At 38.5% G+C, this 21,632-nt stretch overlaps 1 protein-coding gene across 1 annotated transcript in view; it reads right to left on the bottom strand.

The window, feature by feature from the left end:
• Window positions 1–21,632, bottom strand: part of LOC124795670 (eukaryotic translation initiation factor 2-alpha kinase-like) — a 204,640-nt gene that overhangs the window by 46,421 nt on the left and 136,587 nt on the right. Inside the window, 2 exon segments of the mRNA XM_047259743.1 lie at window positions 4,677–4,862; window positions 12,002–12,581. Coding sequence (XP_047115699.1) covers window positions 4,677–4,862; window positions 12,002–12,581 — 766 coding nt within the window.

The raw sequence follows: 21,632 nt of genomic DNA, 5'->3' as shown, positions 1-21,632 counted from the left end.
GCTAGAAACATAGGTTTGCCTTTCCTTAATCTTTCTTCTAAGATAAGTCATAAGGTCAGTATTGTCTCATGTGTTTCCACATTTCTACAGAATCCAAGCTGATCTTCCCCGAGGCCGGCTTCCACGAGTTTTTCCATTTGTCTGTAAAGAATCCGCATTAGTATTTTGCAGCTGTGACTTATTAAACTGATAGTTCGATAATTATCGCATCTGTCAACACCTGCTTTCTTTGGGATTGGAATTATTATATTCTTCTTGAAGTCTGAGGGAATTTCGCCTGTCTCATACATCTTGCTCATGAGATGGTAGAGTTTTGTCAGGACTGGCTCTCCCGAGGCCGTCAGTAGTTCTAATGGAATGTTGTCTGCCGCTGGGCACGCACTGCCTGCTGCTAAGAAGGTGATTGTTTCCCGGGCGGGAACATTATTTTCCTGCCTATGTCGCATACTACTCTAGTGAGCCACATCATGTGTGGATCTGCTGCATGTACCTTCGTTATGCAAGTGTGGCTTTTATTGAATTTTTAATTTACGATGGCAACCTTGTTACAAGTTCTCTGTGAAGTAAGCATCACAGCAGCAGTTTCCGTGGTGTAGCAGCCATCACGTCTGCCTAACACGCAGAAGGTCCCTGGTTCGACTCAGGTCTTTCAGTGCTCTGTCAAAATCTTCACACAGTATCGTATCTCCCATTTCATCTGCATCTACATCCTCTTCCATTTCCTTGTATAGACCCTCTATATACTCCTTCCACCTTTCTGCTTTCCCTTCTTTGCTTATAACTGGGTTTCCATATGAGCTCTTGATGTTCATACAAGTGGCTCTCTTTTCTCCAAACGTATCTTTAATTTTCCTGTAGGCAGTATCTATCTTGCCCCTAGTGAGATAAGCCTCTACATCCTTACATTTGTCCTCTAGCCATCCCTGCTTAGCCATTTTGCACTTCCTGTCGATCTCATTTTTGAGACGTTTGTATTCCCTTTTGCCTGCTTCATTTACTGCGTTTTTATATTTTCTCCTTTCATCAATTAAGTTCAATATTTCTTCTGTTACCCAAGGATTTCTACTAGCCCTCGTCTTTTCACCTACTTGGTCCTCTGCTGCCTTCACTACTTCATCCCTCTGAGCTACCCATCATTCTTCTACTGTATTTCTTTCCCCCATTCCTGCCAATTGTTCCCTTATGCTCTCCCTGAAACTCTGTACAACCTCTGGTTTAGTCAGTGTATCCAGGTCCCACCTCCTTAAATTCCCAACTTTTTGCAATTTCTTCAGTTTTAATCTACAGTTCATAACCAATAGATTGTGGTCAGAGTCCACACCTGCCCCTGGAAATGTCTTACACTTTAAAACCTGGTTCCTAAATCTTTGTCTTACCATTATATAATCTATCTGATACCTTCTAGTATCTCCAGGATTCTTCCATGTATACAACCTTCTTTCATGATTCTTGAACCAAGTGTTAGCTATGATTAAGTTATGCTCTGTGCAAACTTCTACCAGACGGCTTCCTCTTTCATTTCTCTCCCCCAATCCATATTCACCTACTATGTTTCCTTCTCTCCCTTTTCCTACTCTCTAATTCCAGTCACCCATGAGTATTAAATTTTCGTCTCCCTTCATTACCTGGATAATTTCTTTTATCTCATCATACATTTCATCATGAATGTAAGAGGAATTAATATATCTATCCGCTCTAAAGTGAATTCAGTTTCATACATGGTGTGAAAAGAAACTGAGAAGAGTTTAACAGAGAAATGTATGATGAAAGCATAGAAGTGGTGCGAAGGCAAGGTGGTTTATAGTCTTCATCAGAAGTATTTCCCAGGTGGAAAAAAGCAAAATATTCAGTTCTTTAAAATAAATAACACCAACAATTAACAAAGCACATGGGCAGTAGTCAGTCAATAAGGAAGAATGCTCCAAAATTTTGATGAAAAACTGAATATCATGTAAATGAGTTTCTGAAACAGGTGAGTTTAAGAACTACTGTTAAACTCATAGTTTTGGAAACAAACCAACCTTCAGCTGAAGATATATCCACTCATTATTTTATGGTATAATTTTTTGAGGTAAATTTTCATTTAGGAAAGAAGTGTTTATTGTCAGAAATAGTTTCCAGCCACTAGGTGGGTCTGTTTTGCACACAACCCTCGCCATTTTCCTCTCTCCTCCCATCACAACTTTGCCACCACCCTGAATCAGTCCTATTTTCTCCGAATAATCTCCTTTGCTCCTTTCAGATAACCCTCTCTTGGTCCTTTGCCTTGGTGCCTCTATTCAGGCATCTTCCCTGCAACTCTAATACATTTCATTCTCTTTAAAAGTTCAGGCAACTCAAGCCCTTGCTGACACTATCTGCTTCTGGTTTCCAGGCAGTTTCTTACACCTGACTTTGTGAATACTGGTCTGGTAAAGATGTTCTGCCTCAGTTACAAGAATCACAAATATTTAAATAAGGAAAAAAAGTTCTCACAGGAACACATTGGTAACACTAGAAGCAAACAGATGGGGTACACTATTTCCGTCTCAGAGGTGGGGACGTTCAGTGGTGACAGAAAGGGACATCTAGCCACACTAAACCACTAACATTGCCAAATCCAGATTAACATAACTACCCTGTGAAGATACAGGATAAAAGCCGGGGAAAAGAAGAGAAGATTAGCATAGGCCATTAACTTATGATTATCCTCTCCAACTTTATTCTTCAGGGGCTCCCATACCTTACTGCAGCACACATTGTCATACACTATCTCAAGATACAGGAAAATCAACAGATCTTGTCCACTCTCATGTTTCCCATGTAACTGCCTTACTGCAAATATGACATCTATCACTGACCTGCCAAGGCTGAAGCCATGCTGCTATTCCTTCAGTTTTCCTTAACTTTGCCCCTTATTCTCTTCCCTAGAATGTTTCAAATATTTCTTCCCAGTTGCACCCTTCTATAGTTCTTAAACTCATTCTCAATCCCTTTCTTTAAGACTGGGACAATTACTCCTTCCTTCGAGTCTTCTGGAGCTGCCTTCTCCCTCCAAACTACCCTCAGCACATTGCATTGTCATTACTGCCTTGTTGCTCCAGCTGCTCTTACCATTTCAGCTGACACCACCTACCCTCCTCCTCTTACTGTCCATGGCTGATACTACATTCGTACATCTAATACCTCTTTTTCTCAGACGTTATCCATCTCTTTACTGACCTCCCTTCTTGGCTATCCATACTGGTTTTAAAAGGGCTTCAAAGAGTTCTTTCCGCATTGCTCTCAGTTTTTTCTTACTCCTTCCTTATTTTACATTTACATTTGGTGCAGTTAAGTTTCCAGTAACACATTTCCTCTTTGTCTTCCTTATCCCAAATAGCAATTACCTGTTGCTTTTTCTGCCTTCCTTCATCACTTCTGTCCATCAATTTCCTTTCTCCTCTGCTACTATCTTTTTGGCTTGCTTCTCCTTGCTATTGTATTCATGCCTTACATCTTGTTTCTTTTACTGAAACCATGCCCTAACTGCTGCTGTCCACCCCCCTTTTTATCCTGTACTGCTGCTTTCACTGTCTCATTCCACCTACATTTTTGCTTCAATCTTTTAATGTTGCCATCCACAGGTATCTTCAGGCTGATGTTTAAAGAGTTAGACATTCTTTGAGAGAGTGCTGAAAAGTAATGCCTCCAAATGTCTTATGTGAAAACTCTTATTAAAGCTTTTTAAATAAAATGAACATTACAAACATTCTACATCTTTATTCTTCATGTCTACACATTTGCAGCCCTCTGCCGCTAGAGGGCTCCGAATTGTAGCCTATAACGTGGTGGTGTGTAACGTACCTATGTCTGTGTGTAACAAACGGTGTGCTGTATTCGAGTTCTGAATTCAGAAAGTTCATCTACATATGGAGCATCCTCTCCTTCAGCATGTCAATTCCAGAGACCACAGGAGTGCTGTGACATCTGGAACAATCTGATGCCTTGGGTTCACTGTCATCGATCATTCTACATACAGTCCCGACTTTGCCCTATTTCCAAAATTTAAAGGACCCCTTCGAAGCCTTCATTGCTATAGCAATGAATTGGTGCATGCAGAAGTAGGGTTGTGGCTCCATCAACAAAGTCAAACAGTCTACAGTGACAGTTATCAACAAACTGCTCTCTCATGGCACAAATGTGTTTGTTGCAAGAGTGACTATGTTGAGGAATAACCATGTAGAATAAAGACGTAGAATGTTAATAACATTCATTCTATTTATACAGCTTTAAGGGTTTTCACATAAAAAACTCAGAGGCATCACTTATCAGCACACCCTCATAACTGAACCATCACAATACATACATTCACAAATGAAATTTGTTATAAATAATCCATCAAAATTTGAGAGGCGTTACAATATATGAAGAAAATATGACCTTCGTCCCCGTCAGCCTTGTTTGGTTCAGATTCTGAACAAAAATATTTCAGGTGAGATCTAGGAGCAAGTTTACACCATCTAATTCGGAATATGTTGTTACTGACAGTAAATTAATGAATTCTGCTCTGCAGTTTCATAGATTGTCTGTATTACATAGCATTCTGTTTGAAATACTGAAATAAGGTCATGTTCAGAAACAGCAGGAAATATTTTCCTACAGCCAAAGCTAATCAGATCAGATTACTTTACAAAAGCTAATTTTAACTGCCTTACCTGCTCTGGGCTCATATATGTCTCTGTCCCGACTTGTGCAGTGTGCTTCTCATGCCTTCTTTCATACGATTGTTGAATGGTGTCATGGAACGTTTTTTTCTCCGTAACATTCTCTACCATTGCAGTAACAAGACCAAAGTCTCCAACCTTTATTTGGCCGTTCAATGAAAAGAATATGTTTGAAGGCTAAAAACATGGTAAGATCCCAAATTACTAAATCAGATATATGTTCTCACACATACTAGAAATATAACAAATAAAATAAACTAAAATACGAAGTATGTTGAAAAATTCACATTGTTCATTAACAGATAGTTCTGGTAAAATGATGCAGAAATTCTGAAACTACAGAAAATTTTAATATGTGTGAAAGTTATCATGCTAGAGTTTCTGTTCCCTTGATGTTAGGTGTGAATAAGTCAATGTATCAAGTTACAGCATTGGTCTTCTAGTGATTAATGTTAGGCAAGACATTGTTTTGTAAACCCCTTTTTTTTGTGAATATTGAATTGTCTAGGCTTGGTTTTGTGTGCCTTCCGTTTGAGGTAATCGTTGGGGTATGGTATGGGCAGCCGATGTTATGACATCAGAGCAAGGGCAGAGAGACCTCATTGCCAACTGCAGCTGCAAGGAGTACTTCAAACGAAATATTCCGCAAACAATGCTGAAGAAGACAATATCAAGCTTGGATGTATTTTTTAGGCAGTCTCTGGACAGACCTCTTATGATAGCATCTAATGAGACACTGTACATTGTGTAATTGACTCTGAGAATAAAGTAATCTGTCAGCAAGAACAACAGTCTACTAATTTAAGTTGATTGGATAAACAGCTGTTTCATACGGTGTGCTATGGTTCAGGAATTGTACAGGAGTACTGCACAATTAGCATGGTCACAGTACGATGCAGTAGCACTAACACAAAAATCGTGTGGCACCCCTGCAATGGTTAGTAGCAACTTCAGCAAACAATATTATATGCCATGCTACTCATTTGTTTTTGGCATCAGAGGCACAAGAGCCTAACAAAGTACTGAACAAAAAATTATCAAAATGCAATGGGTAAATAGTTGAGTGGTTTCCAAAGGCTGAGAGAAACTCCAGATCTGGACACTATTCCTCACAATGATATAAACAGACACACACATGCAAGTTCTATTTTGTTGTCTAAACCATAAAATAAACTTAACCTGTGAGACAACAAGAATTTAATGATACATTTTAGAAAAAAATTGTAGCTTGAGAGAAAGTGATCAAATCCCATATCTAGCAACTCAAAGCTATGATTTGCTGGTTTCCTTAAATCACTATGCCCTCAGTAAGCCCACAGTTTGAGTCCTTCACACATACTGTACTTTTCAACTGGGCTAATGCCCTATCTCTATTTACGTAACTGAAAACCACCTTTCCTTCTCAGCAGGAACTTACATCATACAAAAAACTGTACCTGATCTGATAATTTTAACTATGTAATTTTGGACTATATTAGTTTCAAAACAAGAATAACAATTTACAAAAAATATGATACAAAATGAGCAAGAAAGCAAAAAGTTACAAAAATAAAATTGTGACTTTTCAGTCTTTGCCAATGGGTCTGTTGCAAATACACTTGTCGGGTTTGCCACCGGACTGTATTGTGTAAATCACACAATATTTCATCGCTGCAACTGCTTGACATCTTCAGGTGCTAATAGTTGTTGCTGACCTGAAGATGTCGAGTAGTTGCATCGATGAAATATTGTACGATTTATACGATACAGCGGCAAACCAGAGAAGTGTATTTGCAAGAATTAAATTCATGTTATGGTGTAATGTCAATGAAGAGAACGACTCTGAACAGAACAAACATGAAACAACCTTTAACTGAATAACATTTTTCTGAGAACCCATGCACAAACTTTATGCCATCCAACTGATGCCATGTGCCTTGCAGGATAAAGAATCTCTCACCATTTTCTCTCTTAAGTACGTCGATACTCAGCTCAGTTGCAGTGCAAAACCACATAATTTAACAGAAACTATTTAAATCTAAATTACTTAATATTCTAACAGTAATTCTTTATTATACAAAACTGCGTGTTGCAAGCTGTGTGTTATGTGAATTATCTAGTCTCAGCAAAATCCCATGTTCTATAAATTGTCAGAAATCCTTCACAAACTGATCTAATGGTTAACAAATGAAACAGTATGAAAGAATCTAATTAATAGAGCTATCTGGAACATTCTCTAACTCACACCACAAATTACATTTTGTCTGTTTACGCTTTTGTACTGTCAGGTAAAAACTTGTTGCCCAGTTATGTTGCAGTACTGGAACAATGTAGACATTATTGAAATGATTAGCAATGATTTCAATCTTGTTTGTTTGTGTGTCTCTTCATTTGCTTGATGCCTCGTCACTGATTTTACTCCTCCTATTATTAACAAAGGCAGATTATGCAGTTATTGAGTAAACGTAGTATTTATGGAACACAGATTTTCCTGCATAACATTTACAGAGCTTTCAAAATGAAATCATTTGAATAGCAATAGAACCAAGATGAAGAAACTGGTGTTTAAACTTACACTAGCTATTAAGTGCACCAAAATTGCTCCTCAAATTCAAATAGAACTTTGAAAACATGCCTCAAAAATCATTTCATGACTCACTGATGGTCTTAGCTCAACTATGGGCTTTCTGTCTCCTTTAAAGTGAGTGTTAAAGAAATGCAGCCACATGTATGCTACTTAAGAGACAGGAAAAATTTGCGAAAACGTTAATGTAAAAAATGAAAAAGAAAATTAGTTGATTTTAGCAAAATAACACAAAATCAGTGACTTTAACAAGACATCACAAAATCTGTAATTTTGTCATACAAAAATGTTATATATCAGTGGATGGCAGTTTATCCAATATTCATAATTGATAGTTATTGAATGTTAGAACTGAGTTCTGATTTCTAATCCCTTCAAGACTGAGGTTTGTATACAATTTTGAGATGTAACAATATTAAGAAAAGGATAGTTGCTACTCACCATATAGCGGAGATGCTGAGTCACAGATACGCACAACAAAAAGACTGTCACAAAATAAGCTTTTGGCCAGCAAGGCCGTTGTCAAAGTGATGTCACACACACACACACACACACACACACACACACACACACAACCACAACCCTCACACACAGTGACAACAGATTCTGGCAGCTGAAGCGACACTACGACCAGCAGCAGCAGTGCATTATGGGAGAGACAACTGAGGGATAAGGAAGGGGCTGGGATGGGAGGGGGCGGGATAGCAGGGTAGGCATGCGGGGCAGTGAAGTGCTTGTGCAGGGAGAAGGTGGAGAGGGTAGGGCAGCTGGTGCAGTCTGGGGCTTAGACAGGAGGCGGGGGAGAGGTGGGGGGAGGGGGTAGGGCAGCGGAAAAGAAGAGAAGTAAAAAGACTGGGTTCATTGGTGGAACAGAGGGTTGTTCAGTGATGGAATTGGAACAGGGAAGGGACTAGATGGGTGAGAACAATGATTAATGTTGAGGCTAGGAGGGTTATGGGAATGTAGGATATATTGCAGGGAGAATTTCAACCTGCACAATTCGGAAAAGCTGGTGTTGGTGCGCCCTATCCTCTCCATCGTTTCCCTGCATGCTCCCCAGCAGCACTTCACCGTCCCCCAGCCCTCCCCTGCTATCCCTCCCCATCTCAGCCCCAGCTCCCTCCTTATCTCCATCCAGTTGCCTCTCCCATTATGCACTGCTGCTGCTGCTCATAGTGTGGCTTCAGCTGCCAGAGATGTGGTCGTGTGTGTGTGTGTGTGTGTGTGTGTGGTGTGACAAAGGCTTTGTTGGCCGAAAGCTTATTTTGTGATAGTCTTTTTGCTGTGCCTATCTGCGACTCAGCATCTCCTTTATATGGTGAGCAACAACTATCCTTTTCATAATATTGTTAATTCCATCCTGGATTTTCCATTGATTGACTTTGGAATGTAAGTTCATTTTCACTGTAGTGAACTTTGATGTGATGACGAAAATAGGACTGAAAATTGTAAAAAAAGTTACTGAATTTCACAAAAAATAACATACAATTTGGCAAAAAACAACACTAAATTTTTGTAAAAACACAAAATTTGCCAGAAACAGCAAATCTGGCACAGAAATAACATTGAACACAAATAAGGCAAAAAAAAAGTGACTCGGAATTTAGCAAAGAAAAGAGTCTCAGAATTTAGCACAAAAAACCACTTGGAATTAAACAAAAAAGTGACTTGGAATTTACCAAAAAGTAGCAAAAAATTTTGCAAAAAAGTAGCACAGTTTTTAGCAAAAAACGTAACACTGAATTTGACCAAAAGTAACACCGAATATGGCCATAAAATGAAACATACTCTTCCTCTCCCTAATGGTACTGCAATGAGGCACTGACCCTCAAAGATGTATCTGCCTCTTATGGCCTAGCAAATCTTCAAATTAAATACTGTTTCTCTATACACTTGATTAGTGTAAATAACATCCTTCCTGAAGTGCATGGTAAAGGAAGATGTGAATGTGCTGCTCAATGAGGATTCAGTCAACTAAAACGATATTTGTGCGGATAAATCCTGCCATATGCTCTCAAAAGAGAATGCTTCCTAGCTTTGTAAGAGAGCAACAGGATGCCTAGTATCATCTCAACTGACGGTACTGCAGTGCTCCGGAACTCATGCTGAACACACCAGTTTCATTGTGGCATAATATATGTAAGTGATTCATACTTGACATACACTTTGATCTTATTCAAGCAGGCAAAACCAACGTGAACAAAAAGGTGACAAAATTTTTTAACTAAAAAATAGTTTTGATCACTAAAACCATTTATTTTTATCTTAAAAGATGACCAGTTTTGATGTGTGTGAGATCGCCTTCAGACCAGTTAATCCATGATGACCGCAGATGCAGTTGATCTTCACGCCTTCCTAGAGCAGTGCCACCATTTCCAACAGTAATCATGGAGTCACTGGTCTAAAGATGATCACACACAGATCAAAACCAGTCACCTTTTAAGATAAAAATAAATTACTTTAGTGGTCCAGACTGTTCTTTAATTTAAAATTTTTAAAAAAGCTGACATGTCACCAAAATGCCTGGAAAATGACTGTTTTGAGAATACAGTGAATCTGAAATCTTGCATCTTAACTCTTGCACTGATTTTCATGATGAAGTTTTATTTTATCTGCTGCTGGATAAAGGTGTGATCTAGACATTTCCATTCACATCGGTCATCAATGATGATCATCCATGTCTCACTATCATCAATCAAAACTGGCAATACACACTGATTGTAGCTTTTCTTTTCACCCACACCCATAATCTAGTTTAGAAATCACTATTAGTTTCCCAAAAGCACTTCAGACCATTTCTAAACTTTTGGTTTTTTCTTTTCCTGTTCACCAAGTCATCTTTAAATGTCCTAAATACAAAATGTTAGTGGGAATCATTGTCAAGTAATTCGCACTGTTTTCTTTTCGATCTGTTGGATATAAATAATTTCAGCCTTTTTGTTATTGATTTTCAGTCTTACTATCAAAGTTGATCAATTAAGTTCTTCCATTAGTTGCTCAAGTTTATTTGCACCAGCAGCAAACAGTATAATGTATCAATAAGTCAAAAGTGGTTCAGATAAGTTCCATTAACAATATGCCTTCTTCATTTTCCCAGTTTAAGGACCGGAAAGTTCCTCTAAGACTGCTGAGACTAGTTTAGGAGATATGGACTCACCCTGCCCACCTTTTTTCAATCCTAAATGTATCACTTTCTTGGTGAAATCTGATAGTAACTGCAGTGTTAACGTATTAGTATACCAACATATGTCGAATTAATTTCTCGTTGAAATGAGGCTGAAAGCATTCTCAAATCTACGAGCCCTATGTAAAGTGATAATTCATACCCCTTGCTCTATTCTATAATATACTACATGAGGCACTAACGGGACATTGTGCTATACCCATGTCTAAAACATACTTTGCTTTGTAGGAGTTCAACGTTTATTCTACTGTTGGTGATAATTTTGTCAGACACCTTTTAAGTTACAGAGGGGCTTTTTCTGTCTTCTCTGTCAACTATCTTATTAAGTAGAACAACTATATTATTATGTAAACTGAAGGTGGAGGGGGGGGGGGGGGGGAGGAAGGGAAGGGATGGGAAGGGAAGGGAAGGAACTACTGACATCAGCTGCATCAGGACTTTGTGTGGAATCAGCAGTGACAAGTGAAAATGTGTGCTAGACCAGGACTCAACCGGGGATCTCTAGCTTACTAGGCAGTTTCATTAACCTCTGTGGCAGCCGGATACACTGGATTATTGCAAATGCATGGAGTATTTAGCATGTTCCTCAAATGACCCACACTCCCAGCTAGCACCACCTATCTGCAAGTCTCCATCCACGTCCTCCATGCTCACTAATTTTAGATTCCTGCTGGAGATCGAACATTAACATCCTTCCACACTGAAGGTTGTGGATTCATTGCTCATCGAGTCAAATCAATTATATGAATGAGTGGTGTCAGTTCTTTCAGACAAAAACAGATACCATGTATTCATATAACTATATTATTGTCCAGTTTTTGGCAACTGTCTACAACCTTAGGCATTCTGTAAATAATTATCCCAGTTCCTTTTGTAATATTTTACACTCAACTTTAATAAACCACCATCCCCAGATAAGTTTCTTTTTTTCATGCCTTGAACAATTTTATATAACTCATCCTGAACTACTTCAGAGTGCCATTAATTTCCTTATTAATTACATGTGTTTCAATTTATTCTTGAAGAATTCAGTTTGTCTCAATTGTTTGTTATTTTGTCATTTGTGCATACCTTGGAATCTAAGGAGATCCAAGCAGTCAGTCCAGCAAGAGATCATTGATGAAGAAAAACAAACACATGACAACCACACAATTAAGATGACAATTGTACTGCCATCACTGCATAAACATTTGCAAAACCACTGGCTATTGTGATTAAGAAAAAATCTGCTTTTTTTGTAATGCGATAAATGAAATGTGCTACTTTGTATAAGGTAGTGGCTGTTGTTTCTTTTGTCCTTCACAACAAAATAATATATGCACATCTCATACATTATTTTTTGAATGAGTTTTACTGCAGACTAAGATGTTCTTTGCTAATCCCCAAACACAGCACTTGATTTTATTGGATGCTAAGAAAGGTACAGCAGTATCAATTTCTGAACTCCACTAGAATATGAATTTAGAGGATTTTCATCTCTCAAAGCAAATATCACATCAACATTATTCAATGAAAAATATCACAAGTTATTCTAAGTGTATATATTAACCGGGTCTACTTTAATCTTACCTTTAGATCCCTGTGTATAAGGCCTTGGAGGTGAACATATTCTACTGCCTGCACAATCTGTTCAAACATTACAAGAACTTTATGCTGATCTCTAGACGACACATTATCACATAACCATTCCCTTAGGCTTTCACGGTGGCATAGCTGCATTTGGATGTACAGGAACACAGATGTTGATGGACTGGCCATGATACTGCCATCTCCACGTATGTTTAGTGATGCTGGTCTTCTTGAGGTCACATCACAGCTCGTCTGACTACTATCATAGTCTGAGCCTACAGAGATAATGCTGTCACCTTGTCCCTGTTCACTAATTTCATCGTCAAATGAAGTTAATAACTCATCTGCATTCTGTTTTTCCTTCGAATCCTCAAATACAATGAATGAATCATCTTCGTCACTTGCTGATCTGCAAATATTGACACCTGAGGTGGTATTCTCAGATGCCGTACAACGGCTATCTTGAGCATCTGTCTTCATTGTCTTTGTGGGTAGCCCATACAGTCGTGCATACTCTGAGGTAGAGTGTAAATCTTTGCTCAGCTGAGAAAGGTCAATAGATGTAGCATCTTGTAAAAGACTGGAAGGAAGAACAGAGTGAATGATATTAGCACAATCAAGGAAGCAAATTAAGTATTTCACTTACAATTCTGTATGCTTAGAATACATAATTCAAAATAACTGCAACAAAATTGTTTTACAAAATTATAACAACAATGCATGTTTCTTGGAAGGCAGTCAATTTACATTAAAGAAAACAATGACTGTTGCACTGTTACTAGCACAGTGCAAATTTAGCACCTTACACCACACATACTTGCCCCTTCTTGAGCAACTTACAGGAACACTGAGAATTCCAAACTATTTGTAAAACTGAAGATAACGGCAATTACACATTCGCTAATCCAACATGAGGTACAGAGTGCTGGTGAACAATGAATAACAAACCACTGGCCCATCACTACAGTCCAGTATTTCCTATCATCTGTCCCAGGAATTTAACTAACAATACATGTCTCTAAATTTAGTAATATTTCAAATAATCCCTAATGTCAAAATTACTGACAGACTAAGACACTGGGTTATAAAGAACCTACACGGAGTGTCCTTCCAGTTGAACTATCTAAATTTGTCTCATGAGGCGATGCAAAAATTCAGCTCTCATTACACACTGTCCCCTTTTTCAGTCACCACAGAGCTGTAAATCTGATCATAAAGGTGAGCCTTCAAGGCTGTTGTCGAATAAGTCAAGTTACTGCTGACTACTAACAACAAATTATGGTTCGCGCTACTCAAATCACACTGATAGTTACAGAAATTATTTTACCCAGGAGGGGTGGCTAATATTCAGGAACAATCATTCACAGAAATAAGTCCAGTAAACATGGGCTCTAAAATGCATATCCTAAGAGCTATGAGCACTCGCTTATCTTTGTTACTGTGGAACACAGCTTATCTACTGAACAAGTGCTCATAGCTCTTAGGATATGCATTTTACAGCCCATGTTTACAATTTTTTCTTGTTTTGTTCCATACTACCTCCCCACAAAATATCGATGGCAAGGAGCCAGCAGTAAAAGAGATTTGTTTCAGACTATCAAAGATGAAGAAATGCCCCCATTTACTAGACATTTTTGCTTCAAATGATAGTTCCTATCATATCCCTGAATATTGGCCTTTCTTCCTCAGACACACTGTACATTTATATCTGCAGAAAACAGCTCATTCGGATATGAAAAAAAAAAGTTGCTCTTTCTTTTATACAACACAACTGTTGTTTTTATCTAATTTTTTTAAAACAAATCACTCTTGTAACTTTACACAAACAACTATCAACTATCCATATATTGGAAAAGACAAGATCTATTTAATATAAATATTAGCGCTACACAGACTGTAAATCACTGATGATAAATATTATTGTAAGTTGCAGGAGTAGTGGCTAATGAGTTACTCTTTTACTTCTTCTTTAAATTTGTGAATTTACATTTTCCCACTTGATGTCTACCAGCAATATGTTGTAGGTCTTTGCACAAAAACACAAAATTCCATTCTGAACCCTAGAAGAGGCTACAGAGTATACATGAAAATTATTTCTACTTGTAGTGGTGTGATCATGAATTACGCCATTTATTCTAAATTTGCTCTAGTTATTAAGCACAACTACTATTAGGGACTATATACAGGATGTCCCATTTATCTTGACCACCCTAAATAACTGTTTGTCCAGATGCAAATTACAAAATGTTTCAACAAATGTTCTTTAGCCGTCAGTGGGACATCAATCAGCATGACTGCCTTCGTTGTAGCTTTGTTTTTTTACAAAGATATGAACAGCGGTATAACTTCTCTGAATGGCAGGTAATTCATTTCCTCTCCTAAAGACCTATTCAAAAATGTATCACAGTGTACCATGCACTGAAAGACAACATTATTAATTACATAACACAACACTGACATTGAGACCAGGATCATAAACTTGTCCACTTGCTGGAGTTGTCAGAAAACAAATGAAAACCAAGTAAAAACATAACACAAAATTGACTTTGACTCTCCTGTACCATTGCCCAGGAGTGGAACATTCAAAGGTGCTCAAAGTGGTGACCCTGGACACTGATACATTCGTTGAATGAAAGAATTATTTACTGCTTCCAGTGTTGCCTGCTGAAGAGAATTACAAACAAGCACGATATGTTCCTGTATGTCCTCTGGAGTTGTTGGAATATCATCGCAATAGACAACATCTTTAATGCATCCCCAAAGGAAAAAGTCCAGAGGATTTAAATCAGGAGACCAGCAGGCCAAGCAACTGTTACTCCTCGACCAATTCATCTGGCCGGATACCTTTGGTTCAGAACACGAAGTGCATGCAAGACATTATGCGCTGGACATCCATTGCGTTGATACCACATAAGCATTCTCGTTTTTAGAAGTGCTTCATCCAGAAGAGGAGGAAGAATTCGTCTGAGGAAGTTGACATACGCTGTGCCATTTAGACTACCACTGATGAAATAAGGGCTAATAATTGTAGTACCAAGCATCCCACACCAGACGTTAACTCTCCACTGATGCTGACGTTCCGCCTGTCTAAGCCAACATGGGTTGTCGTTGGACCAATAATGCATGTTTCTTGTATTTACCTGTCCTTCGTTCGAGAAGGAATATTCATCGGTAAATAGAACATTGGAGAAGAAGTTCAGGTTGGCAAAAATTTGCTGCCAAGGCCACTGACAGAACTGTACACAATTCTGGAAATCATTCTCATGAAATTCTTGATGTAGGTATACATGGTAAGAATGGAACCAATGACGTGTAGGAATACGATGTACACTGGTATTAGAAATGCCAATCTCATGTTGAAGCTGTTGTGTGCTCACATGTGGATTCACAGCAATGGAAGCGAGAACAGTAACTTTGGCAGCTTCGTCTGTGCGACTGCTACGACGATTGCATTGTCGTGGGTTGAAACTTCCCATTTCCTGAAGCATCGCAACAAGATGAGAAAACATCTGTCGGGGAGGTGGGTTCTTGTCAGGATATCATTCTTTGTACAGTTCCACTGTCTACTCTACACAACAGCATTTAAAAGCACTAAACTACTGTACCAAATGTATCCGTACCTAAGAAGTATTGCAATTACTGTTCTGTTAACTTACATTCTCCATAAATGAGTAGCATTTCTACCTTCTCTTCGTTGGAGTATATTCTACTCAAACAACTCTTCAACTGATGATGGTTGATGCAATGACGGGTGTGCATTCTACTTATGTTTACATTTGTCCTCCGTCAACGTCAGCACGTGGATGTGTTCCATTACCCGGTGTACCTACACTAAGCACTGGGAGCGTCAACATCAGTGTTGTGTTACGTAACTAATAACGTTGTGTTTCAGTGAATGGTACACTGTGATACATTTTTGTATCGATCTTTAGGAGAGGAAATGAATTACCGAATAAAAAATACAGGGTACCATTTAAAAAAGACATACCGCTGTTCATATCTTTGTAAAAAACAAAGCTACAATGAAGGCAATCATGCTGATTGATGTCCCCCTGACGGCTAAAGAACATTTGCTTGAAACATTTTGTAAATTGTATCTGGGTTATTTTGGGTGGTCAAGATAAGTGGGACACACTGTATATTGGCACATATGTTTAAGAATCCCTAGGCCACTGAAAAGACTTCTGCAAGAGTTCAGTTATCAACTTTATGAAACAGTCTTATTACCCAATTCTGCAGAATAAATATTTTTTTCATGTTAGCTCCATTGCCCCAAGAGCTTATGGCATAAAGTATTTTCTGTAGGTAGGTGCTGCACAGCATGAATGTATTTCAAGAATGGCACCATGGAACCACCAAGAGCAGTTTTAACAACAATGGAAACCCTAGATGGAATAATATGTGAAACAAGTTTCATCGCAGCTGCGGATGTGTGTGTGTGTGTGTGTGTGTGTGTGTGTGTGTGTGTGCGCGCGCGCGTCCTTTTGCTGGGGAAAGAACAAGAACTCAAAAGCTGGTGTTTACAGCTGTATGTTTCTATGAGTCGCACATCAGTCAGCTATAGGTGAGTGGTTGCCTTTTCTTTGTTTTATGTAAAAGCTGTTTTATTTAATATTTATTCAGAGACAACTAATTTTAGTTGAGCGGGCATCTTCAAGTCACCTACACATGCATGAACCTATACAGTAAGGTGACAAAAGTCGTGGGATACCTTCTAGTATCACGTCAGTCCTCCTTTTGCCCTGCGTAGTGCAGTAACATGACATGGCTTGGAGTCAAAAGTCTTTGGCAGTCTCCTGCATAAATACTGGGTCATGCTGCTTCTACATCTGTCCACAACTGCAGAAGTGTTGCCAGTCCAGGACATTATGCACGAACTGGTCTCTTGATTATGTCCCATAAATGTTTGATGGGATTAATATTGGACGATCTGGATGGCCAAATCATTCGCTCAAATTGTCCAGAATGTCCTTCAAACCAATCGCAAACAGTTGTTGCCCAGTGACCTGGTGCAGTGTCGCACACAACAAGACATGTGCACTGGCTTTGCGGCCAGAGTGGTACCTCTCTGTTTATCAATGGTTGTCCATGGTTTCGTCTTACGACCAGAGACGCTGGTCTGATGGTCTCTGATTGACAGGGTGTATACGTGGACAAGGGAAAAAAATTCCTGAATTTCCCGGTTAAAAATACACTTCTCCCATGTGAAAACACAATTTTGCCGTGTTAAGTGACAGTATATTTTCCCTTGGAACTGCAAAACTTATCAATCCTTTGAATGGTTATGGTTTTATACATGGATGTAGAATTGCCCAGCACTTAAGAAAACGAAACTCAGGGAAAAAGACACGTTTTGGAAATATCTTTGATGTGCAACAACATGTACGCTGCGTACTTTCGTACTACGAAAATATACATTCAAATACCACCAAACACCCCATGTTACTTTCCAACTCATTGGAATCGAGATTTCGATGCGCTTTTGTAAGCCAGTCATAGCTCATGTCACGTGATCTCACCAACTGATGACAGCGGATATTCAGAGCATAGGACATGTGATGTAGTCAGCCAACAGCAACATCACTGCTAAGTAGCACGAACATACAAACAGGGAATGTTAAAGGTTTCAATTAATATACATAGTGTTGCTACAAGAAAAGAAAAGCTTTCACATATAATATTGGTCTCTAAGCTGCAAGAGGAGCTATGCTTTCACATAAAATGTTGATCTTTTTTGCATGTGTTACACTTTAAGATATATCACACAAATGTGCCAGTAAAATTTTTAATAATGACATAAATGTCTGACCTTCAGGGTTGGAAGTTCTTCTAAATGGCTCGCCATCAAAGAGTTAATTTTTAAGTGAGAGTCAAATGTTCTGTGATTTAAGAAAGTCCTGGTACATTTTCGCACATAGTTCAACTTCCGTAAAAGGATATCTACTTTGAAAGTAACACTTTTCAAAGCACCATTTGCAATATTTTCCCGCAACCTGTTAGAAATAGGTTTGTTTCAGCAGCTGCCAGAGAGCACAGATAACAGGCGACATCGCGCTTACGCAGCTACAATGACGTAGGAAGCCCATATGTACGTACATGTAAAACATTAAAAGATCATACATTACATCATAAACGAAACAAGATATAAGAGGCTACTCCAGGAGCATCGGAGTTTCGTGAAGTGTACTAAAATGTGCACATTTAAAGTGCACATTTATATGTCCAGATTCCCAATGAAGTAGACCTCTACCTGATATTAAGCTTTTCAGTGTGGTTTTCAGGATGTAAATTTTCTTGGAGCACCAGTACTGTATTATCTCACGTTTAGTTCTTTATTATGGCATAATGCCATACGTGCTAGAAGATGAAAACATGCACTTGAAATGCAGTGAACAGTTGAAACTAGCCAGTACTGTTGAATTAAACATTTGTTTCAAATACATTGACTGCCTCTGCGGAAACGGTTAATAAAAGTCAAATTTCTTTAGCAAACAGACAAAAATAACTTCATTGTTTTGCAAGGAGATTAATGCTTGACTGTCAGATAGGTGGAAATAAAATAAAATCTGAAACTAATAACATATTTTAGCCTTCCGTAATTAAGTGAATGTGTTTTAATTCAATTGATAGCTCCCGGCCACAGATATCTGTTTTGTTTTCGTTTGACATGAGAGTAAACAAAGAGGAAACAGCAAAATCACTAAACACAGGTCTCATGGAGACTACCCACTATAACTCAGACCGCTCTGCACATCAGCCCCGGATCTACGATATTTTCGAACCGCGTCAATACTTAAAAAAACTTTCTGAAAAGTCTAAAACATAAAACACATGTGTTCGAAGAAATGCAGGACATGTTATTTGGTCTTAACTGTGCCAAAGAGCAGTGCCACGACTCTTCATAAAGCATTCTTCTAACGCACGTCACTATATTTCGCTCTGTGGAAATGAAACGTGTATATTTTGTGATGGATGCCATCAAACAATATTCAGGACAGTGGAAATTGAAATGTCCTGTGGTGCCTGTCCTGCTCCCAGTCGGCCGGTTTGACAGCCTACCCTCTTGCAATTAGTAATGGGTGGGATTATTTGTAATCAAGAGAACAGGAACTCTTCAGAAAATTTTCACTCTTAACAACCTATTAGTTAAAACTTCCTGTTTTGTGTGACACAAAATTAAATGTAGGATACATAGAACCAATAAAGACAAGAGACAAGCAAGAAAGTACACATTTCTTCAATCCTTACCTCCTAGCATTTTTTTCTCTCTACTCTTGCTACAGCTTTAGATGGCATGCTTTCCTTTCTGCAAAAGAATCTATTACCTCATCAAAGTTTCCTCAAATGTTTTGCTACATGAAAAATCCAAGTCTCGTTATCTAATACTGACAAAGCTGTTAATACAAATAATACCCAAGACTGGTGTGGTTTCTCGATCTAAGTCTATTTTGTCACTATCTGCTAGATAAAACAAAATAGGCCTTTCTAATATTGCAGCAATTTTGTAACAGGCACCACATAAACGAGACTGTTTTGGTACAAATGGTCATTTTTCTAACACGACAGAATATAATTCACGAAGTACCAATATCAAATGCCTATTAGGCCTACTACAATCAAAAAGGTTTATGTTAGGAAATAGTTTAACATTTCATTCATACGCACCAGTTTCTCAAGCATGAGATCGAAAAGTAGGATTATGAAATTTTTATATAAATTTGCAATCGTCTTATTCTTCCGTAATTTGTGTGATGTCCCCATTTCTTCTCCTTCCTCGTACTAACCAAGAATCTTGTCATCACCAATTCTGTAGCTATTCCTGCCATTACCACAATCTGTTTGCCGATTAACTTCACTAAACCTGCCAGAATCACCAGTTTAGTTATCCCGCGATTATTCTCCAGTTAGGCATTGTTACATGTTCATAAAAAAAGTTTTCCGCATTACTTACAGAATAGAACTTAAGTGGCTGCTAGCTGGGGTCGTACAACTGGTCCTTACTAGTGTAGCAATCTGGCCAAAAATTTTCTGTCAAAATTTAATTTTCTTGGGTACACCAAGAAGATAATATGTAATCTTTCTCACCTGTTATTTCTGTTAGTCGTTTATTTCCATTCTGGTAGTCTGAATCTGTGGATTTCACTTGTAATTATAACAATGCTGCTTATTTGCAAACCCAATCAACCACATAATCAGACAGCAATTGGCATTCATCTGTTCGGCTTTACTCCACTCAGCTCGTATAGCCCCATCCTCTTTTGTCTGCAGAAAGTTTATTTCTAGATGCGACGAGGATTCTCCTGACAGAGACATCATGTAAACTATGCACTCATTCAAAAATCAACTTATGATTCATTCAGAAATAAACTTAAAATGTGTTCAAAAATGTTCAAAAACCAACAAGGATGCATTTCAAAATCATATGAATAATCAATAGACCAATGTGCGCTGGATGCTAGGCGCTTTGTGAAACAAGTTTCTTTTTCCTCTTCCTCAAGAATATGACTTTGGCACCTCTTTTCACAGTAGCATCTAGCTGCTTGCTGTGACTGCTTGTACAGCCAACAGCCACACTCCTGTAGCCAGAAGTGGGAGAATCGACTACTCAAACGTGACTCAACTGCGCATGCGTATGAGCCCGCTTGTAACTGCTAAAACGAATCTAATGTAAACAGTTGTGATTTCATGCTCATCGAGGCAATTTGTTGTTGTTATGAAGCATTGCATAGTCTTCCTAAAGCCTTTGACATATTTTGCTGTTGGCAGACTGTTGTATGAGCACTGTGTGTCATCGTATATGGCACATTTCCTTTGCAATTTAAGTTATTTTTGTTTTTCCTCTTGTTTATGTTTTATTGTTGAAGTATTATTCTGCAGTAGCGGGGATAGAGTAATATCCTTTGTTAGAGTATCGATTCTTACCAGTCAAAATTACAAAAATGTAACTGGAAATTAAAACAATAAAAAATTCCCAGAATTCTAAAAAAAAAAAACCGGGGTTTTTCCCAGTTTTCTCCTGGATGAAAAAATTCCCGGGTTTTTCCCAGATCTCCTGGGTTGTATAAGTGCACACAGTCTGTCAGTTGCTCTCGGGTCCTTCAAGTTTGGTTCCGCGGTGGTGTGAGGATACTCCACAAGGTGGTGGGTCATGTGGCTGCTGCCAGAGTGAGAGAGCAATCGGATTGTACAGTTAATAATGTTCTTTGATGCTGGTTATCAGTGTTTGTTTAAAGTTTTCTGAATTGGCCATCTGTGTTCAAGGGCTTAAAAGTTTTGAACAGGTTAACAATAAATCTGTTTTTAAGGTATGTTTGTAACGTGCTTGGCTCCATACCACTTCCCTCCCACTCCTACTGTTTCACATAAAAATGCCACAGTTTCTTTGGGACATGGAGTCAATGGCTGCAAATGATCTCCAAGTAGCTGAACATAACCATTCCCAGTCAATGAATGGTTCATTCCATGTAATCACAGCCCACACCATCATGAAACCACCATCAAATTGCACAATGCCTTGTTGACAAATGTTCAAATATATGTGAATTCCTAAGGGACTAAACTGCTTAGGTCATCGGTCCCTAGACTTACACACTACTTAACCTAACTTCAACTAACCTATGCTAAGGACAAC

This window comes from Schistocerca piceifrons, chromosome 4 (assembly GCF_021461385.2).
Source record: "Schistocerca piceifrons isolate TAMUIC-IGC-003096 chromosome 4, iqSchPice1.1, whole genome shotgun sequence".
Lineage (NCBI taxonomy): Eukaryota > Metazoa > Arthropoda > Insecta > Orthoptera > Acrididae > Schistocerca > Schistocerca piceifrons.
Note: the sequence above shows the minus strand (reverse complement) of the source record. Positions and strands in the feature narration are given on the sequence as shown.